The following is a 22,218-nucleotide window of genomic DNA, read 5'->3' as shown; positions in this document are numbered from 1 at the left end:
GGAGGCTTCTGAATGTATCTTTGTGGTCCATAGGGAAGGCTGAAGGATGTAGCAAGGAGACGATGTATCAGCTACTGGCAGCCTTAAAACAAACTCAGTGTCTCTCTGGACTTTAAAATGTTCCTATGCAGTTTATTTTATTTTTGTTTAATCAAATAAATGTGAGGTTTTTTTCACGGCAACTCTGTGTGTGTGTATGTGTGTTTCTGTACCACCCAGGAAAAGCCTTCTCTTCCATCAGGATGCAAAAAAGAAAAAGCCCTTCCTGGTTGTTTGTGTTATTGGAAAAAGTCCTCATTGTCATGACTGGAGAAAAGAGTTGTGATATTGAACTCACTGCTTCAAATTCCATCCTTTTTTTCCAATATTTTGCCAGGAAGTTTTTATGGTTTTAACTTTTTTAGGTCCATTTCTAGGTTTCCTTTCCTTCACCTTGGCCACTGAAAGAATGCTTCTCCTGCATGGCAGTGTAAAGCAAAACCACCAGAACATTGAATAAGTCTCTGGCATCTTACAGGACAGGTTGTCAACAAAAGTTTCGTTAGTGGAAAGCTGCCATTTTTCCTTGATACCTTGGAAAAGGTTTGAAAAGAAATGGTGAGCCTAGGAAGATGCTCTTCAGGTGAGATTTGAGAATGAAAGCCACTGACTGAATTCCCAGCACGGGTAGCAATGGAGGTAGATTCCAGGCTCTGGAAGTGCTGCCTGCTTTAGCTTTTCAAAGCCAAGATGCCTTCTGGGCCTGTACCACTGTAGGGCTTTCAGCACCATTCCTCAAAATCCTTCACCAGGCCATTGCCTTCTTCCTGCTGGAGCAGCTGGCAACATGTCAGGAGTACAGAGATCACTTCAAGTGGGAGGGAGGGAGGGCGAAGGCCCTGTGGAGGTGAGGACAAATTTGTCCAGCTTCCTGTGTTGCTCTGTGTTCCCTTGGCTCCTCTGTGCCCTCCTCCTGAAGACAACTGGAACCCAAAAGCTCCCTGAACACCAGGAGATGGCTCAGGACTCTGCTGGATGAGTGCTGTCCAGTCATCTGGGCCATGGGCAGAGCTAAAGGTAACAGCAGTGGCCACAGGCACGGAGCAGGAGCAGTCCTGAGGCAGCAACAAGGCTTGTGGTGTGTGGTGGGGGAAAAGGGAATGCACCCCTTTCTCCTGCTGTGGGAATATGAGCCAGTGTGCTGCTTCAGGGGAGATCCTGGAGGTAAGGGGAGAGTGGGGGGAGAGGGACAGACACCCTTTCCTTCAGGAAGGGGGCCCAAACCAAACTGCTGAGCATTATTGGGTTTACTAACTTAGCCCACTGCTGAGCCTGGGCTGCTCATGCTCCCCGTTTTACTTGACCTTCACTTCTTTCCTACCAGAGATTAAAAGGATTGAAGGGAGAAGCCAGGTCCTTGGCTGCTGCCTCCCTTGACGTGTTGTATTTATTTTTTTCCTCTCTGTTAATAGCAAACGCTGAAAGCTGAGCGCCGTCATCCCCGCCCGTCCGTCCCTCTGTGCGCTGCGAGCGGCGCGGCTGCTGTGGGGGCTGAGCCGCCTCGGGGCACCGGCCGGGGGCTGCGGCTCACGTGCGCACGCGGCTGCGATAAGATAGATGTGCCTTATCTGGGAAACAACTGCATCCTTCACCAGCCCCGGCACGGCCGGAGCATCTTTTGCATGTGAATGCCCCGCATTCCTGGGGGCAGGGGGGGAAGATTCTTCTCTATTCAGGGCCCGGGACCACACAGGGAGCATCTTGAACCTTTTTGTATTTATTCAGTCAATCTACTCTGAGGTAGAAGATCTATCAGCTCCCTTTCTTCTCTCTTGTACTTTTTTTATTCCTAGTGTTTCTAAACTGCTTGCCCCTACCTAAGGACAAGGGTGCGTTGCAGCGATAGAAAAGTTACTGAAGAAGGCTGGGCTGGATTCTGAAAGGATTGAAAAGCAGGGCAGGCAGTTATCTGACAGGAGACACAGTAGCAGGTCCCAAGCTGCTGCTGTCCTACTTCTTGCTGGAGAGACACCTGTGCTCACTCCACAACTTGCACATTGTTGAAGAGACTTGCTGTGCTGTTTCTGTCAGCTGGTTTCTCCAAGATGATGGATACAATCCTGCTGCCTTCCTCTCCTGGACGCATCCCTCACACACACAGGGCAGGTCCCAAATCCAGGGTGCTGCTGGGAGAAGTGACCTCGGTGCTGGCTGGAGACAAAGTACAATGCTGGCAGCACAGAGAGATAGGGTGGTAGCTCAGCTCTGCCCTGGGGATTATCAGGATAGCTGAAATGGCACAAAACAGCCCTGGAGGGACTGTGAGAAGAGTGCTGGGCTCCAATTATCTTATACCTCTCCCATGCTCACAGTAAGTAACCAGAAGGTCCTTGATTATGCTCCATCTTCCTTTGAGTAAAAGGCAATTTTTTTTTTTTTTTGGTTAAGAAGAGAGGTATTCCTCTACATTGGAAACTAGATTAAAAAACTACCACAATTTACCCCCCCCCCCCCCCCCAAAAACCCCAAAAAATGAAAAAAAAACCCCAAAACCCCATCAAAAACATCCCCCCAACCCCCTACTCCCCACAAAAAAAACCAAACCAAAACAAAAAAACCCTACAAAAACCATCCCAAACCCAACCTTTTTCTTATAGCCAGATCCATGCTTCCTCCATAGCTGCACCATTACACCATTCTGTTGGGCAAAGGAAAACCAGCGAGGGGGAAAAAAAAGCCACCAAAAAAAAAAAGCCAACAGAAACAGGCTCCCTCTTTGTCCAGGAAGAGCATGGCTTATATATGTCAAAACAGCAGCCAAAACAACAGCTCAACTGCTCCTTCAGGACTTTACTTCAGGTAAATGGTTTTTTCCACTCACTGCTCTCCCCTCTATTCTCTTCAAAAAGAGCTCAATTACACACTCGGATTTTTTTTTTTTTTGTAAATAAACCACTGCTCCCGTTTAAAGCAAGTACTAACCTCCCATCATTCATTTAATAACCTTTACAAACAAGTCTTTTGGTTTACATCTTTTATTAAAAATTTACATAAACAAACACACTCCAGCAATTGGGGTATTCAGGTGTCCTAGGTTAAAAAAATATACAAAATCCCAAGCCCCCCTGACCAGGGCAGCAGCAGGTTCAAGCACAACCTCACTTCCTTTGAACAGTGGTGAAAGCTGGCATCTGAATGGGCTGGATGGAGTGGACTGGCTGGAAAACAGGCTTTTTCCTCATGTCAGAGAGTGTTTTCACAGAAGGGAGCAGCTGGTTCCTCTTGATGATCTGCAGTGCCAGCTGTGTGTTACCTACAAGACAAGTTTCAATTAAAAAACCCAAAATACCAGTTAATGGCATATGAATTATTGTTCAGAGACAGAGCTGATGAGCCAGCCCTGGGCCCAGGCCAGGTACACCAGCAGTCCTTCCTCTCCAGTGAAATGCTGGCACAGATAGGAAAAGCAGTAGACAACAGGAAATTTGAAAAAAATTAGTTTTGATTGAGTCCACCTATTCTTAGCTGAAGACATCAAGCTTTTACCTCAGAGCTGGAAGATGCCAAAGCACCTTCTAATTTCCCAAAGGTCACCTCTTCTCTCTCCCAGCTGCACAGTGAGGCACTAGATCTCACACAAAATCCCCTCACACTGTGACACTGCAGACAGTAATGCGAATGCCAAAGGGATAAAAAGATGTTTTCAAAAGAAGAAATCTGATTTTCAACTGTATGTATGGTCCAAAGAACTACCAATATACATGGAAAACTTACTCTTTGTTAAAAATTAAACTTGTAAAATTACAGGAGAAAAGGCACTGAGTTGTGAGGAGAATATTTCTCCCTCATAATTTTCTTTCCCTGAAGTTTTCGTTTCAGAAGAGATGCACCATTTTCTTGTCTTTATAGGAAAAAAAAGTCTTTCGCCACTTTTAGTCGTGTACTTGAAGAGGGTGAGGGAAGAAAAATTTCTACTCTCTCTATTTTCTACTCTCTTCTGCTCTGTACAACTTTGTTGCAGAAATAAAGGTTTCCAAAACTCCATTTTAGAAACATCTTTGTAAGAAAAGCATTGTAGCAATCTCAATTCCAAATGCAAATGCTCAAATCCTCTGCCTGCCTGCAGTGCAACATCACTGAAGGGGAACAGGCACACAGAACATTTCACAGCACTTGGATATAAAGTGCTCCCCGAGGGGCACAGGTCTGCAACCATGACAGCTTCAAGCAGCAGCTGCACCAGTCTGCTCACAGTGCAGAATTCAAGTGCAACCTTTCCAGTTTCCCATTAAGTAGAGCTTTCCCCTCCTACCAACAAAGTGATCCTTCAAAGGAGAGCATTGAGGAAGAGAAAATTATCAGTATTATTATCAGCTTTGCTGCCATACTTGCTACACAACTTCATTGGGAAACTTGGATTGTGGTTGGCTTTTAATGGAGAAAGCTTTTCAAACCCTCTTTATAGTAGAAACTTCAAGGGTTTTACTGAGCCCATCCAAGACTGCTGACTTCTGCACTAAGATAGGAAACTTCAGCTCAGGAAATGAATGGTTAGGTCTGGAGTGTGTGAGAAGAGGATGGCAATAAACTATGGAAGTGAAGGTGCACATACATGGATGCACAGCAGTGTAAGATGGTGGCAGGGTCTAAAGGGTATTGTTCAAAATACTGGCACAACTCTCTCTATAGAGTAGGAATGATGAGCGCTGCCCTTCTCCCCTTGTATCCCAAACTTAGGTTGCCTGAACATCTCCCAGCTTACCGTTCTGCAATTCAAGATACACAGCCAGCAGGATGGCCTCTGGAGGGATCTCTTTGGGGTGGATCAGCGAAGCAGCCTTATTGAAAAAGAAGAGGGTGGAGAGAAAAAGTGCTTAAGAGAAAGATCCAGAACAAAGAAAGTGCCCCTTGACAAGATCAATTATCAACTAAGACCAGATTTTTTCAAACTCATACACTCCATCAGTTTTAAACATGCAAGGAGAAATTGCAAGATTATCTACATAGCAAGATTGTTTCACACTAATTAGCAGGACCATCTGCTGTTTGCTTATGTTCATATGGATCTGTATTTCTTGGGCCAGCCTAGCATGGTTTCCTGGTGAGGTGACAGGTGAAGAAGGTAACCTCCACTGCTCCAAAGTTCAGAATAAAAAGTTAACAAGGATTGTTCATTAGCTTTCAATATACAACCATTTTCTAGCTATGAAGTTAATGAATTTATTGTAGATGCAGAGCCCCACTGTATTTTACATCCATGGGTGGCCTTGCATTCCTCTGGACTTTACACAGGTGTTTCAGAGCCCAAGCAGACACGTGCCCCATCATAAGAAGCCTCAGGAGGAAAAAGAGCCAGACAACTGCCTTAAGCAGCTGAGAGCCTCATAGAATTCAAATCTGTTCCCATACACAACCACTGTGAAGTAACTTGGAAGCTGCTGTTTCAGTTTGTAGCTCAACAATGCACCCAAGCAGTCTTCCTGACAGACAGGAGTGGCTGCAAAAAGAGAAATATCATGACTGAAAGAGATGGGTCCTGGCCATGAAAAGGATCAAGTGACGTGACAGGCTAGGTGGAGACAGCATTTCAAAAGCAGTACTTGAGAATTCCTGGGACAAGAGGCAGACAAGGAGCATGCTTCCGGCAGAATTGTAGTTTGTTCTCACAGCCTTAAAGATAATAGTTCTGATGGTGAGTTATTAAATGACTAGGGAGAAAACCTTCTCTGAATCATAACAATTACTACTAGACCATTAAAAAGACCACAAAAAACTCAAACAAGTTAACTTAAATAACGTGAAAAGGCTTCCCAGCCATCTTCCACTGTTCTGATCTGACCTAAGAAAAATAAAATGCTGCCTATAGTGGTACTGAACTTTTTTCACAAGTAAGAAATTTGGAATTAATGTTTTTTCTAATAGAGACTGGTTCATAAAGACAGAGAAAAGCCATCATCTCAGCAGCGTCTGCAAGTAAGCTGGGCTGTGAAATCACCAGAATTCACTGTGATCTGAATGGCACTTAGAAGGAAGAAATTTGTTCCTGAATCTGCCTTGAGATTTGTTTTTCATACCTGATGAAGACACTTTCGAGCTTTGTCATATTCGCTCCTCAAGCAGTAAGCACTTCCAAGGTTAAATAACATCATTGTTCGAGCAGACGTGACCGAACTGGGGTAACATTGTGGTGTCTGCTTGCCAGCTGCAGTTAAAAGAAAATAAAATTCTTTCTTTCCTTACACTTTTATTCCAACTGGCCAAGTAAGTTCTTGTACTCTGCTGAATACAGTGGTTGGTACTTACAAGATTCCATTGCCTCATTGTCTCCTTTGTCAGACCCTGCAAAGAAAAAACAAACACAAACACAATGTTCTGTGACCTTTTTTAAAGGTTATTACAAAAATAATACAAAGATACAATTTTCTGCTTTCTTCACAGTCTGACATTAAAGAGGGAAAACAGATACATTTGCTCAAGAGTTTACATCATTCAAGACTTCCTATCTTCAGTGTTGTGCTTTTAGATTTGCAGATGAGTACAGGGAGTTTAAACTGCAGGCATGTCACTGGAATCAGAGCTGCTGTAGACTCCACTATACTGATATTCTGAAGTACTTTTCTCTAACAGAATCCACACTCCCAACAAGAGGACTAAGATTAAGTTCTCTCCACTCCCTATATCTCAGTAAAGTAAACTGCAGTGGTATGACAAAGCCTGGTTTAAAGACCAAAAAGCTGGAAGAGATGGTATAAAACCCAAACTTAACCATAACAGCACATTTAACAAAAGCAGCTTTCAAAAGTTTCCTTCAAATAAGTCAGAATACTACAATATGCAGTCGTATTAATGCTACAGAATTAACCACCTCATAGGAATGACAAACAAGGAAAAGACAGGCCAAACACAAAAGTGGGAACTGAAGCCAGGAAAATAAAAACACAACAACAAAAACACAACACCCTCCTGCACCCTGCAATAACCTACAGGGCTTAAAACAAAATATCTTAATCATCACTATATTTGTGTCTACAAAGTTACAGCAGGAAGGCAGCTGAAAGCATAACCAGTTATAATGAAGTGTGGAACCTTGATCCTGCTCATTTGAAGAGATCCCAAGGGAAACATCAGTGACATTCTCGGGGTTCAAGTGAGTGATGGCATCAGATATTCTGTCTAGAGAGATGAGAGCTTCTGCTGCATACAAATGCCCAAGAAACCTACAACAGCAAAGGGTCAGGGTATAAATGTCAGCACAGCAATCCCCACAGTTTGTTATGAGAGACAAACAGTGCAGTTTTTGTTGTGAGTACATGGGAACTGTTACTGGGAACAATAGCATGGAAGTTAACTTGCTCATAAGGTATTGCCATAATACCAGTTCTACCATTTACTGCTTCTGGCACCAAAGTTATAAAAAAATTCCACACCTGAATAATGACAATTCATCCATGCACAGGAGTTTCCATTCCACAGAGAAAGTACCTTGGTGGGGCCTTATTCAGACAATTAAGAAAAGCCACCCCAGAACATGGATATATCTACAATTTAAAGTGTTATGTTATTTTACATTCAATAAAAATAAAGCACCTGTTTTCCTGGGACCAAGATATATACGTTTTTGTCTTTGCAAAAGACCTGTTATTTGGCATTTCCTTCATTACATAACAGTAACACAAAATTATGTGTTACCTTGCAAACTCCTCTAAGATCTTGCTAATACAAAGACTCTGCAAAAGGATGAGCTGCAGTAGTGTGAAAAACAGAAGCCAAAGAATTTAATTGGCATGGGCCAGTTTAGAGCATGGTGCCAGCATATAAAAATAAGCACAAGTTTTGAAAAATATTACTACTGTAAAAACTGTAGTATACTACTTTATCCTGTGCATCAAATGCACAGTGTCAGAAGGATAGGACTGAAGTTGCCTTCTTTGAATTTGTAGAGCTGCATGAGAACTGGTGGGTAGAAAAAGAATGCACTTTGAATATCCTTCCAAAAAATACAGTGCCAAATGAGAGGTGAACAAGAGAAACTAAAGAATGGAACCTACATAAGCAGCAGTAGCAGGTGAAGTGACAGTTCTGCACACACAAGATCTGTTACCCTGAGTGACTGAGCAAACCTTCCCCTCTGAGGCTGCAGTTTCATAAGTAACCTTTCAGCTGTGTGGGTTTGGGCTGATGTTGGCTACCCACAGCTGCACATCCCTGCCACTTGTGCTGTGCCAAGCATGTGCAATCCTGCAGTGAATCACGAGAGACCTGATGGTCCTGCTGCTGCATGGGACCCAGAGCTGGAGAAACAGTAACAAAAGCAGCAATTGATTCCAAATTATGTGGAATTCATACACAAAGGAGGGAATTCATGTTCCTGTGTGTCAATGGACATTTAGTCAGGGCTTCAACAAGAACAGGAGCAGGCCAAGCAATTCTTTGCATCAGACACAAATTTGGCAAGCAACTACAGACATTGGAAGCTTCAACTCAGAACTGTCCAGCAAAAAACAGGGCTGAGAAAGAAGAAATGACCCCATCAGACTTACTTAAGAGATCCTGAGAGCTTTGGTTGCTGCAGAAGTTTATCTGCATGATTCAATGCCATAAGGTTATCTCCCAAAGCCAGAGCCACATAAGCACTACACGCAAGGATCGAGCACCTGGAAGGAAACAGACAAAAAAACAAAGGGGAGTCAGCATATTAAATGGAGAATTCTGTGATTCCAAATACACCTGTTAAATCTTCTTTCTTGTTTAGGGCTAAAGAAATATATCAAACTTTCAATAATGACTTCTTATCTAACTATGAAGTAAAAGAGTTTTCATTATTTATGGGCTCGATTGTCCTATCAATATAAACTAAGGATCACCATGGTGTGCTCAGTAAGATTTTGCAGTTTTCATCATAAATAACAGACTAAAAAAAGATGGACTTCACCATGTATCATTTTTCTCATGGACAGTTTCCCTTTCTCACACTCTTATTATTGGTCTTGCTTTGGACTCTCATTTGTACTCCTCTGCCCTCACCTTCTGTTGTAGAGAAGAGTAGCAGGTTTCTAGATTGCTGTAAGACACAATCTACAGACACAGAGTAGCTATCAATTAAGCTGTAACATATTTCACTCTTCTATTGAACAACATCTGCACACAGGGAGACAAACACTGGAGAATCTGGCATTTTCAGTTTTGTGTTCAACTGAAGGCTGTAACCCAGTGCCAAGACTCTGAGTGATTTTGTTGCCATCACAGACTTGCTTATCTTTCCAAAACCAGAAAATCTCTGGCAGTTCATTTAATGAAATCTGAACTACTCACATTTTCCATCTTCAAACAATAACCCCACATCAGGACGCCATCATTAGGCCAAGCTTCACACTTTGTAGTAACTGCCCCCCTCTCCAAACACTGTTCTTGGGGATATTTTCCACTTGGTAAAACATCTTTCAGTGCAGGCTGCCTTGTCCTCAGGGCACAAGCCTCTGCCCACGACACCCTGCTGTGAGCAGGACTCTGTTCTTCTCCAGGGAGGACAAGTGGATGCTCTGAGTGGGGTCTCACGTTGGGAGCGATGGGAGGAGAGCCGCGGGCTCCCCCGCTGGTAGGCGGGCTATTATTGCGCCAACCTTCTGGCAACTGTCAAGCCCACTTTCGGTCCAGCAGTAAGTCATGTAATTCATGGCAGGACCTGGGGTGCCTTTATTCCCCTTTCCCAGGAGGCATGCTCCTTAATTATGCACAAGTAGGATAAGAAACTTCTCCAGTGTTTTCCCCTACCCCCCACTTCCTCTCCACCGTGTCCACATGTCACATCAAATCTGAGCACATACAAAAGCTTGAGAGAGGGAGAGGAAAGCTTCCCGAGCTCAAGTCCCAAACCTAAAATATTTCTGAAAGGTTGTGACTGGGAAGGGGGATGGAATGGGGAAAACAATCTCTGCAATAACAGCCTGCTTCTAACTAACCTCTTTTTGTCTCTACCTCAAGGAAGTACAGCTTTTATATCAGCAGAGATGCTGCGTGTCACCAGCAAAATACCCTTAGACACAAGTCAGGGCCTGGAGAGTTGGTTATTACTGCCCTTCCCATCAATGTGTGTTATATTTCCCACAACTTTTTTAAAGCCTATTTTTATTTCTGCAAGTGTAAATTCAAACACAACACATGCTCCAATCACGCGACAGGATGAAACCTACTCCTCTGCTTTAAGCACTAACCACTGTTTGCTGCAACATAAGAGCAGGCAAAAGCCTTCAGCAACAGCCATCTAAAGAAGAAAACATTCAGATTTCCTCCCATGCAGTTGTGGTCTAGCACTTGGATCCATTATTGAGTTGGCTGAATCAAATGCTCAGGAGAGCTGACAGCCAACCGGAGCAGAAGAATTGCACCACAAGGGAAAAGACAAACTAGTTTTTCACCCCGGTCAGGATTCTGACAAAACTCCACAGGTCGCCTTTGAGCACGGCAGACTTCCAGCATCACCGAGCCTCCACATGCCCTAAATAAAACTGCCTTTGCACTAGGAAAAAGAAAAATGTTTTTTTAAACTGCCAGATTATGTCAAACAGCCTCTTGTGTAGGTCTAGGCAACAGGATTTGTCAGCCCACACAGACTGTAAATTTACGGAACCCAAGCTCCACATGTGACTTGCCTTATTCCTCAGGGAAATGGCAAGCCAGAGCAAATCCAGTCCTTCAAAACTTAGTATGAAGGCACCAAAAATGACTCTTCTAAACCATTAAGAGAACGTCACTAATCTGAAATAATTTTGAATAGCTAAGCCCAACAATGGATACAAAATACCTACTCTTTATGTTTCAACACAGGCAAACAATACAAAATATTAAGAAATACAGAATGCAGACTGTGCTTACTCCAAGGGGAAGATCAGCAGCAGCAAAGGGGAGATGAGGGAAGAACTACACAGTGGCTAAGAGTGAGAAAGAAGAGAGTGAAACAGCTATGGGTGATAATCACTGTAAGCTTCTAGTCTTGTGACAGGGCCAAATAGACCACTGCAACCCTTAAATGGATAACTGAGGCCAAACTAGGTAAGTGTGGAGAAAACAAATGATTCCTTTAACTCTATCTGCTTTGAGGGGCAAAATTGAGGTTCTCACACAAACACCTTCAATCTAGGGAGAAGGACAGCAACAGACCTTGTTGTAGTCTATCTCAACTTCTACAATAAAATCCACAAAATTTTCCAAATGTAGAACCATGGTCTACCAGAACATCTTTTCTCTTGATGTACCCAAACAGTATTAGGTGACTGTGGTGTGTGGAACATACCACAGCCTGAGAGCAGAGCAGGGGAATTGGTTTGTCCAAGGATGAGAAGCAGCAAGGAAAATTGTTTAGAAGAAACGCAGAAGAAAAACCTTGAGTTTCTGCTTCCAATGCATAAATTCTTAGCAATGATTGGTGTCCTTAGACTTCTGCTTGTTGCTTTTAAAACCTTGCAATTGAATTACTGCTCATTATGAGAATAGTCCACTCAACTAGTCCACCAATTTGTGCAGAAGTATCAAGCAATATATAGGACATGTAAACCTTTTCTAGACGATATTTTTAGCTTTTAAAAACTGTTCAAGGGCAAAGATAAGTCAGGCATTTTGAACTCTTACAAGGATGTTCAACTGTATAAAATCATCCAAAAAAAGCATTCACAGTCCCTTTTCGGTTCTAGAAGCAATAGAGGTTTTTCAATTCAGCGACTTGCCAGGAAAAAACTCAACAGATACCTATTCCTTAGGATAATCCTTGACAACATCCAGAATTCTTTTTTCTTAATTTTCCTGGACTCAACAAGAATTTAAATTTTTTCACTTAGCTCCTTAGTGAGCAAGCCTACAGGACTACTATTTGAGTGGAACATGTTTTGCTGTTCACATCTCAAGAAGCTTAGAAACAGTTTCAGCAGAATCACTTTCTAGGAATGTGTAGTCCTCTAAATTAAACCAAAGCATATAGTGGAGAAAAAAAAACCCCAAAGCTTTTCCTTTCCTTATATGAAGTTCTTTACCAGAAGCAGCTCACTTCCTGCTGAACTGCTAAGTTTTTCCTGACATGTTGTCAGATTTCATCAGTAGATAACAACAGCTGATTGTGAAAGATAAGACTACATATTAAAAAAAAAATCACAAAGTGACACCGTGTAATTTTGACATGTGTCAGCCACATTTTCAACAGTCAGGAGGAGAAAAAACCCACAAAACCCACAAGCAACCCATATCACTGTTTTTAATCCAGCATGTTATATTTCAAGTAGCATACTCTTGTACCACTCCAGAATAAATAATCGATGTTGCCTCACAGATTCCTCCTGAAATGCTTTTAAATGAGTACAAGAAGATTTGCTACATGTAGTGGAGCAAAGGAAAGGTTAAGCTGGTCATTATAAAACACAGGTTACCTGGGGTTAGGCTGAAACAGAATGTTTACCTAAGAGTTCAAGTGGGAAATTACTGTATGCTTTGTCCATAACAGAAACTTAAAACAGATTTCTTTTTTCTAAACAGGTGCAAGCTTTATAGTAAGAGATTTTCAACAGGCTGGAAGCCACCTGAAATAATTAACATTGCCAGTAAATGGTAATCTTGTTGGGGAAAAGTAAAGAGACTCCAGATAACATGATACTTATTTACACACATGTGAGTTATTCCACCTGCAGAACATTCAGACTCCTGAACAGGCAGTTTAAGGATCTTTGAGAACACAGACGAAATCTACAGTGAAATTTTACCTATATTTTTCCATTGGGAGAAAGTCAAATGCCTGGACAGAGGCACTTTTGCTTTCTATTTTATGCAAACTATGGATTTATTCCTGCTGAAAGGAACACCATTCTCATTGGTAAAAGCAGCTATGCTGCTTTCCACTTTCATTTTTTTTCCCATCCAACAAGCATATAACATGGGGACTGAATTCTTAGCTAGCCTTATTGTGGCTTTAATTGGAAAAGGTACATACAGTAATTTCCATCCCCTTCCACCAATGTCAACAGCCATTCTCAGACTTTTTAGACTTGTCCTTATGAGATTTGATATTTTCAGCTTTGCCCAATATATAACACCAAACTTACAATACTGGAATCAAACAGACTGATCTACCTAAGCTGAAATTCTGGATGGTTTCTATTTGTTCAGATTCAAAGCCCAGAAGAAAGGAACCACACACATTTGAAAAAAAGATTACCAGCTACAATTCAACATCACAGGTGGCTACAAAAAAACTCCTAGGAATCACAATTAAGGAAGAGGCTTTTTTAATGGTGGATATTTGATATTATTTACTTGCCTTAAATTCTCCAATTCCTGTTTCTTCAAAGGCGAAGAAGGAGGAGCTGCAATGAATTTATCCCCTTCATGACTTTTATTGCTAGAATAAAAACAATGTATTACTATAATAGATAATAAAAAAAATTCTCAGTGTATTTATTCACTCCATTTAAAAGAACATAAATTCTGCAGCTTAAAATAGAGGGAGTTGAAGTTATTCACAGATTGAGGCACATGCTCTTATCCTAACCATTCTAATTGAGAAGGAAGAAGTGGGACACTTGCTGGCAAGGATTTGACTGACAGACAAAACAACCCACACCATTCTTCACAGCCTTGAACTATTTTTGAAGTTCAGTGTAGGATAAGCATTTTTAACTGGAGGGACACAGAATGCATCTGTAGCTTCTCTTCTTTTAGCCTGTAGGAAAAGCAGTAAACTAGTTTTCTCTCTAGACCTCTGAAAACTAGTTACATAAATACTCTAGAAAGATAACCCACAAAATGCTACAGCTTCCTTTAGACTTCTAGCTTCCCTCTATTACAAAATGTCTCTTCTTTTTTTTTTTTTTTTTTTCTCCTTTCTCCAAATAAAATTCCACTTTCTTAAATTACACCTTGTTTTTTGGGGGGAGCATTTGCGGAGTATTCATTCTATTTAAGAAGTATGAAACTTCACCCTCCAATAAGCTGAAAGAACCTCCTGGAATGAGAATTGAAGAGACAGCTAATGGCTGTATCTTGGCAGTGAGAGACACCAAGGTCTAGAAAAAGATTTAAAAGAAAATTCAGAATTGAAACTGAATCTGTCCACTTAACAAGAACTTAATTTATGAGTTTCATGTCTCTCTATTACAAATAGGTAAGATAACTCCAACATTCAAAACATACAGTGGAAATCTCCAAGGAATTCATACTCAATACTGCTGTAGAGTACATACTTCATGCCTTTACCAAAAATTAGTTCAAAAAAATACCCTTAACCACTAAAAGTATTCGCTCTTTTCTTGTGAATAAGAGGAGAATCTGCCTTAAGAGTCAGCTTGCTCAATTAGTGGGATTTGCTTTAAAACCATCCTGTTCAATTAGTGTGATTTTCTTCACATGCCTTGTATGTTTTACTGTTCTCTCACAGAGGTTCCCTTGTCAGAAGGAACAAATCCTTAGAGAACCTTTCAGAATGTGACACAGAAATTCAAGAACAGCCTCCTTTGTTGGATATTTTGAAATTGGCAATGACTACTGGAAGATATGAGGGAGTCCTTTCTTTAGCTTTTTTTCAGCTGAAGAAGCATCTGGTTTTGAAAGCAGAAGGTAGCAAAGGATCTTCCCATACAGGGCATGTTTTCCTTTCCTCACTCCTACAAAAATAAACAAAAACCACCCCAATAGAAAACAAAAAGGAGGTCTTGTCTGAGTAAGGGCCACCACTTTGTTTTCATCACTGCCCCTTAGTGAACCCCAAAATCTTAAAACTGAAGTCCCATTAAAACCAGAGAAGCTTCATTTCAGTGGGCTGCATATATAGTTGCCAGAGAACCTCCAACCTTAGTAAAGAGAAAAAGAAAAAAAAAACCCTACAACAACCAACCAAACAAAAATAAAAACCCACAACCACCCCCTCCTCCCTCCGACTTCTATAAATCATTTGGTCACTTGACAAGATAGATTGTAAATGGAAAAACAGAATTATAGAGAGCAGCTTTCAAATATTATTGCAAACAGTAACAGCCACTGACCCCCAGCCACAGTCTATCTGCAGACAACCTCAGAATATATGAGGATGCACCTTGTGCCTGCCCAACACGGTATGTGTACAGTAAATCCTGCCTTGTGACAAATGGATCTTATCTTCTTAACATTTATCTGTACTCAGGTCTGACAAAACCAGTGTGTTTTTTCATTACTCTCTAAGTAGTTCAAGCTCTACCATAGAAACTTTTTCCAGATGAGTTATTGTAACATTTACCCTCAAAATGGTCTTTAATGAAAGTGTAGACTATGATCAAAAGTTATTCTTCAAAAGGAAGTCCAGAATGTATGAGGTGATGCAATAAATTAAACCACCTTCCTTTAACATACATGTCTACAAATTACTTTTTCTGAAATTTTATTGACAGGAAAGATTTTTCTTAAATTCTTTTCTGCAAAATATGATTTATTAAGCAATAGCTCCAACCTGATTTCCTACTTACTTTCTAAATCTAGTTTCCCATTTTAATGCAAACACAATAAAGCATACTAGGGCTGATGAATGTCAAATCTGATCATGGGGAAACGTTTACAACTGAGTTTCCAGACATTCAGATATATATTGAATCAAGTACACGGTGCACGTGCGCTCACACACAAAATCACTGTAACATGAAACTTCACTTACAATTAGAGAAATACCAATACGCACAGCAGGAGGGTGTGGGAAAACATAACATTTGCAGCACCGAAAAAAAATGATGGCCAAGGGAAAAAATAATTTCACTGTCTAATTTAATAAAAGCTGATAGGGACAGGAGGAATCAACTCAGTATTTTATTCTTAAATTAAAACAACAAGCAGCTAAACAATTTCCTTGAACATACCATTATTAAGAGAATTTACAAAAATGTTCTGTTTTTCTGCTGGCCAAAAAAGGTAAATCACAGACACTGACTGTTGGCCCAGAGTTCCTCTAGATAAAAAGAAGGGCTTATATTCAATTCTGTTTACCTGCATGCTTCACTGCTTTCAGTGTTTTCTGTATTTCCCCCCAGCTGATTATTAGTTTTAGATCCATTTTCCTGCTTGGGCTCCTGTTGATCTTCTGGCAGTAGCAGCAAGGCATTTCTTAGACAAATGGCTGCAAACTCCATGCTGGCTACAGGTATTGCTGAGGACTGCCCATCACTTAAAGAGACACAGAAGTTGACCAATAAGTAGCAATCCTACTAAATTAAAAATAAAAGCAGAGCTCCAAGAATACCTGAATGCAGAGAAAACTTCACACTAAAAATGTTAAATAACATCTTAATATACCGAATTTAATTTATTAAGATACAGTATCTTGTTATCTTTACATATTGAAAATACATCACAATGCCCAAATAGATTCACTAGATTTTTGATTTCACTTACTGAAGTTTAATGGCAGAGCAACTAGATTCTTCCTACATTTCTCTAAAGTGAATTACTGAAAATACATATTTTTAAATGAGAAAAAGGGGACAGATTTAGCTATCTGAAAATAAAATTTCAGATAAATAAATTTTAAGCTTTAATGCTCATCTTACTTACAATAAACACACAGTTAAGCCCTCTGCTGGCTATCACAGAGGAGGCACAAAATGATGTTTAAGACTCACCAAGCATTTTAGCATGCCTCTCTCTTCACTACATGAATGAACAGTTATTCCAAAATAGCTTTAAAATCTCTGATAAACAGATATATATCCTTAACAAAGCTATAGAAATAAAATAAATAACCCACGGAAAACATACTCACTTATACACAACATTCTGTATGGACTGGGATGCTAGGACTATCTTACGGTGGTAGCCTTGACCTACTATTGATTGCACAATTCCCTTTTTGCTGGGAAGACCTTTAGTCTCTTGTTCTGATGTCTAAAAGGAAAAAAAAAGAGCTTAAATATCAAGGCTATTGAATGAGAGCTTGACAAAGTAAGTGAAGGCTGAAAGAAGACCTTGAACCCTGCTAAAATATAAGAATAATGGATACAGTTTTAAATCTAAAGTACAATGAAGGATCAGGCACCTTCTATTGTCTTTGTGTTGCAGAGGGGTTTTATTGCACACAGTGTAAGCACAGATTAGTTCTGACAGCTTGCCTGATAGCCTACTGACCTAGTTTCTCCTCTGTTTTGAAAGCAAAAGAACAATGAACCAAGTCATATTAAAAGAACTGACAGGATATCTAAAAAGAAATAATTTGATCTGCCACATAACATTCAGACTTGGCACTGTAACGCTTGCCATCCTCTCTCCCTCTTACACAGCACTCAAAATGCTCTTTGGAAAAGCTGCTCCCAAACTGTTCCATGGAGAGCACAAAGCTGAACAACAACACACGCAAAGATACATTAAATTAACTTGTTTAATGGATTGTTGAGTATGCAGACACATTCTGGGGGTCAAATGAACTTAAAGTACCCTAATTGTCAGTCCCAAGAATTATCTCTACACCATGTTTATGGGGGTTTGTTTGGTTGTTTTACCATGAGCCATCTTAACTTCATTGGTAAGTTTAGTGAGTGATTAAGAGTTGCAGTTTTAAGAAAAAACTTATCATTCCAAATCTGGACTTTCACAGCTGTAATTTTTCAGAATTTATCAGAATCTACAAATAGATTGACATAGTAGCATAGTAGTAAAAATATTGACATGGTAGCATTTACTGCCAAATAAAAAATACATACACTGAGTTTGGATATGAAGTACAAATTTCAAAAAAGGTGCTTGAAATGCAGGTGTTTAAAAGGGAACCTTCTTCCATTAATATTTTATGTTTATAAAATACTAAAGTGGGTGAAAATCAGCTTCAGTGAAATTGCTCTTCTGCATGATGTTCAGAGCATAAATATGAATCCATGCTTAGATATAAAGGAATACTACAGCAAATTGAGTTAGAAGGTCAAATTGAACATATTATTGACTTAGGACTTCACTTGTCATGTTACAAATTTAACAATTTAAAGATACTTTCTCTTTGCTTTTAATATTAATAGCATCCAAAATATTTTTTTTTTCTTTTAAGGTTACAAATTTAGGGAGCAAGCTGGTTTTTTGACATGAATTCAAGCTCTCTGGTAGACCACACATCATCATAACTATACAGGAAGAAAGCCTCAGGAACCTGGCATAATCTACTACTTTGGCTAGTCTGCAGTAAATAGGGAAATGCCCCATAAGGATCTGTATTTCCCTTTTCCAGACTGCTAAACAATATCCTTGTAAATAGAATCCTAGCTTTGGATTTCTGCCACAAAACCACTAATCCACTCTCATACTCAGCTTTTCACTAGAGATGATCAGATGTGTCTTCTTTATCTATTTCTGACTTGCATCCAGTAGGATTGATACAGAAAATTGCAAAATTAGTATGAAGAAAGCTGTTCTTCCTGCATTTGCTTTATAAAACTCAGGCAATCTGACAAGTAGCACATACAGAACACAATCAGTCCAGTTTTGACCCAGCACTCTTGAATCTTCAGTGCTCTACCTCTGAAATCAGTATACAAGCAAACCTCTGGTATAAAGTTGTATTTTTCTTAAGTTCTCTGAAACAGAGATACCAAAATATTGAGTACTATTCAAATTCCCAAAGGGAAAGTTACTAATTTTGTAATTGGATAATGTGCAGTAAATAAATGCACAGAGGCAAACCAGAGAGGAAAAACAGAGAATTCAGGGGTGGGGGGAAAATATAGTGAATATAGCTATTTGCTCAATTCATCCCACACATCCTGTGTAAGGAGTGAAATGGGCATACTGTGGGAATAGCTGCATAGATCATGCAATTACAGACTACATCATCACTCCCCCACACTTAAGGGGTGAATTACAGTTTTTACAGGGAATCAAGTACAGTGTATCTTAATTTCACAGATGTACTATTTAAGTGCAGTTTTTTCTTCCTGTCCTCAGCCCTCTGAATTTTATCATATGGGTTTATCCTAAGCATACATGGATCAGCAGGTTGAAAACAAGATGTCCCAGAGCACATGCAATATGCCTGCCACCAGCCGGTTCCACCAACTTTGCCAGGAGAAGAAGGTGAAGACTTAGCAATTAGAGATTCCATTTCCCAGCAGGTGTGATCCCAACAGTTTCAGGATAGAGAAGGCTGATCTCTGCTTCCTCAGCCTCTGTCACTTTCAGGCTACCCACATGACAAAGTCTCACACCACTTAATCTCTAGTGGACAATGAGTGAGGAAACAATGAAACTTCAGAGGAGCTTTGGCTGCATGAAGAGAAAAAGACCACATGCAAAGAGTTCCCTTCACCTGTTGCAGCTCCAGATTAAACATGTAAAAGTACATATACACAAGAAATAATTAATCTGGATTTAAAGAGGTGTTACAACAACAGGCCTTCAAAATACACAGCTTAACTCTAGGTATTAGTTCTACCTTTCTGTAATCACATGCCATACTTTAGAAGAATTTTCCAAAGCTACTTACCCCTTTATTGGCAGCAATGCAGCATTCTGCTATTCTCAGCCACAGACGAGGGTTTGAGTGATAAACCTGGACTGCCTCAATCAGGCATTCAAAGGCAGCTAAGGGCCTCCCAATATGTAAGAGCTGAATTCCACAGTTATAGAGCAACTCATATCGTTTGTTAGTCAGTAGTGTACACATGGGTCTCCCTGAAAATTTTTTACCTGCAAAAAAGGATTACATTATATTGGATGTGCAACTCAAGACAGCACAAAACTAACAGGAAGAGGGAAGCTGAGAGAAACACCCCAAAGTTACCAAAAACCCCTCTCATTGCTGAAATCCACTAGCCTCCCTCTGCAAATTTCTTTCATATCAAAACTGATTTCAAAGACAAATTAATTGTATTCTTAACGAAGATTGAAGTACATTAAATGCTAACCTAATACGTTCCTTATCACACAAGCTAACTATACTATACAGTAGTACTGAATCCCAGATTTGTGAGAGTACACATCTACACACATTGCAGAGAATACAGATTCCAGAAGAAAACCACTTTGCTGTTAACAGCATAAAACACTTTGACTACGGCTGCACTTAGGTCCAGAGGACAAATGGGAAAAAAACCAACAAAATGCCTGATAGTGAGTATATTTAAAAAAAAAAAAACAAGATATGAAAACAATTATAATTTCATCATGAAATGATGAAGACTGAGTGAGGAGGCCCTCTATAGTCAGATAGGAGAGGTCTCACATTGACAAGCTCTGGTCCTGTTCTCTGGGACAACACAGAAGGGCATTAACAATCCAGGAGATTCCTGGAATGTGTTTATGATAGCTTCCTTCTCCAAATGTTGAAGGAGCCAATGAGGACAGGTCCTATACTGGACATTGTTCTCACCAACAAGGAAGGGCTGGCTGGGACGGTGAAATAGTGGAGTCTCACCCTGCTTAATCTCTAGTGGACGATGAGTGAGGAAACAATGAAACTTCAGATGACATGAAGAGAAAAAGATCACATGCAAAGAGTTCCCTTCATGAAGGGGGAAATAGTGGATCCTTGGGACAGTAGAAATATGCACAGGAAGCTCACTACACTGGACTTCAGGCAAGTAGACTTCAGCATCTTTGGGGGTCTGATTGGTACAATACTATGGGATAAAACCTTGAATAGAAGAGGAGCCCAAGAAAGCTGATTAATATTCAAGGATTACCTCTCCCAAGCACAGGAGTGATGCATCCCAACAAAGAAGTTTGACAAAAATGCCAGGAGGCCTCCTGAACAAGGAGCTTCTGAACAAATTCAAATACAAAAAGACTACAAAGGGTGGAAGCAAGGACCAGTAACTTGGGAGGAATACAGAGAAACTGAGCAACCAGGGATCAGGTTGGAAAGCTAAAGCCCTGACAGGATTCAATCTGACCAGGGACATCAAGGGCAAAACCAAAATCTTCCTCAAGTATGTTGGTGATAAAAGGAAAACTAGGGAAAATATGAGCCTCCTCCACAAGGAAACAGGAGACCTGATTACCCAGAATATGGAGAAGGCATCCTTCATGCCCTGATGATTCTACACATTGTCAGCAGGACTATAAATAACCTATGCAAAATAGGTCACAAAAACTTCTTTTGTCATACCTCCCTAACTGATGGACAAAGTCTATAAACAAGAGAGAAGTAATTGTCCCATCACCATAGTACATTAAGAAAAACAAAAAAATAAAGAACATATTTAATCATCATCATGTATTTCTGGCAACAGCAACTACATTCTTACATCAGGTTATCATCAAAATTCTCACCCCTCTTACCCTGCCCTCCACAAAGAGATGGAAAGGGAAATTTGCTGATAATTACTCAAACCTTCTGTTCTTTATTTCCTAGATTTGCCAACCCCTCTTCCATCATCTGTTTTAATCTTTTGCTTACCTGGATCTGAGCTGCCCGTTCCCAGCTGTGCACATGCATTATCATTTTCTTGCAAGGCTTTTTTAAAGTAAAAAATTCCTAAATTGTGCTTTCCCATTGCAAAGTGGATGCAGCCAAGATTGTTCCAGAACATACATCTTAAGCATTCACCTGAGAGAACAGCAAAAGACCATATTTAGAAAGTGAAAGTTGTTGCTAAACCCACAAAATGCTCCAACCACTTTCTCATGGGTCAGCATATTATGGCAGTCTATTAAACATGTTTTTCAGTGAGATGCTCATGGGCGCCAATGTTATATCCAATATGACATACACATATATTTATGCCAACCTAACCATACAAGCAGGAAATGAACTCTTCTTCCTAAATATATGTTCAGGTAACACTGTGAGAGGTTTTTTCTAAATAATAAAGGACAAAAAATTTAACTTTTCACTTTTCTGCTGGTGACTGAAGTTTTACAGGGTTAACATGGATAATAAAGACAAAAGAAAAAATAAACACCCTAAAAATAAAATAACCAGACTATTAGCAAATTAAACAGACATGATTTTAGTCATAGCCTAGGAAAGCTACTAAATGAACAATATACTGTGCAAAAAAGCTAATGCAAAAAAGTTATGTGACGGTAAAGCTTTCAAAAAAATTTTAAATAATAAAGAGAATTTTAAGCATAAAAACTGCCAGAGAGGCCTCAATTCTAGATCTAATAAGTTGCCTTTTGTTTCATTTATAAAGAGACTCAGTCATGAGCCTTGCATATATTACACAACTTTATAAATCCATTTTCACGGACAATCACAGCCTTCTGTAGAAGAATGTTCAATGAAAATCACTACAGTGTTTTGTGAGAGTACAAGAAGAAAGA

The 22,218-nt window shown here is 40.1% G+C and overlaps 1 protein-coding gene across 1 annotated transcript in view; it reads right to left on the bottom strand.

Moving 5' to 3' along the window:
- Positions 1 to 2,998: 2,998 nt before the first annotated feature.
- Positions 2,999 to 22,218, bottom strand: part of CNOT10 (CCR4-NOT transcription complex subunit 10) — a 32,358-nt gene continuing 13,138 nt past the window's right edge. The window contains exons 9-19 of the mRNA XM_059846949.1: positions 21,350 to 21,499; positions 19,436 to 19,638; positions 16,736 to 16,857; positions 15,964 to 16,140; positions 13,277 to 13,357; positions 8,520 to 8,633; positions 7,066 to 7,196; positions 6,283 to 6,318; positions 6,054 to 6,181; positions 4,742 to 4,817; positions 2,999 to 3,292 (exon numbers count right to left, since the gene is read on the bottom strand). Of these exons, the coding sequence (XP_059702932.1) occupies positions 3,138 to 3,292; positions 4,742 to 4,817; positions 6,054 to 6,181; positions 6,283 to 6,318; positions 7,066 to 7,196; positions 8,520 to 8,633; positions 13,277 to 13,357; positions 15,964 to 16,140; positions 16,736 to 16,857; positions 19,436 to 19,638; positions 21,350 to 21,499 (1,373 nt within the window). The 3' untranslated portion in view covers positions 2,999 to 3,137. The remainder of the gene's footprint in view (positions 3,293 to 4,741; positions 4,818 to 6,053; positions 6,182 to 6,282; positions 6,319 to 7,065; positions 7,197 to 8,519; positions 8,634 to 13,276; positions 13,358 to 15,963; positions 16,141 to 16,735; positions 16,858 to 19,435; positions 19,639 to 21,349; positions 21,500 to 22,218) is intronic.

The sequence above is a fragment of the Haemorhous mexicanus genome, chromosome 1 (genome assembly GCF_027477595.1).
Source record: "Haemorhous mexicanus isolate bHaeMex1 chromosome 1, bHaeMex1.pri, whole genome shotgun sequence".
Lineage (NCBI taxonomy): Eukaryota > Metazoa > Chordata > Aves > Passeriformes > Fringillidae > Haemorhous > Haemorhous mexicanus.
This window is presented reverse-complemented; position numbering and strand designations above follow the sequence as displayed.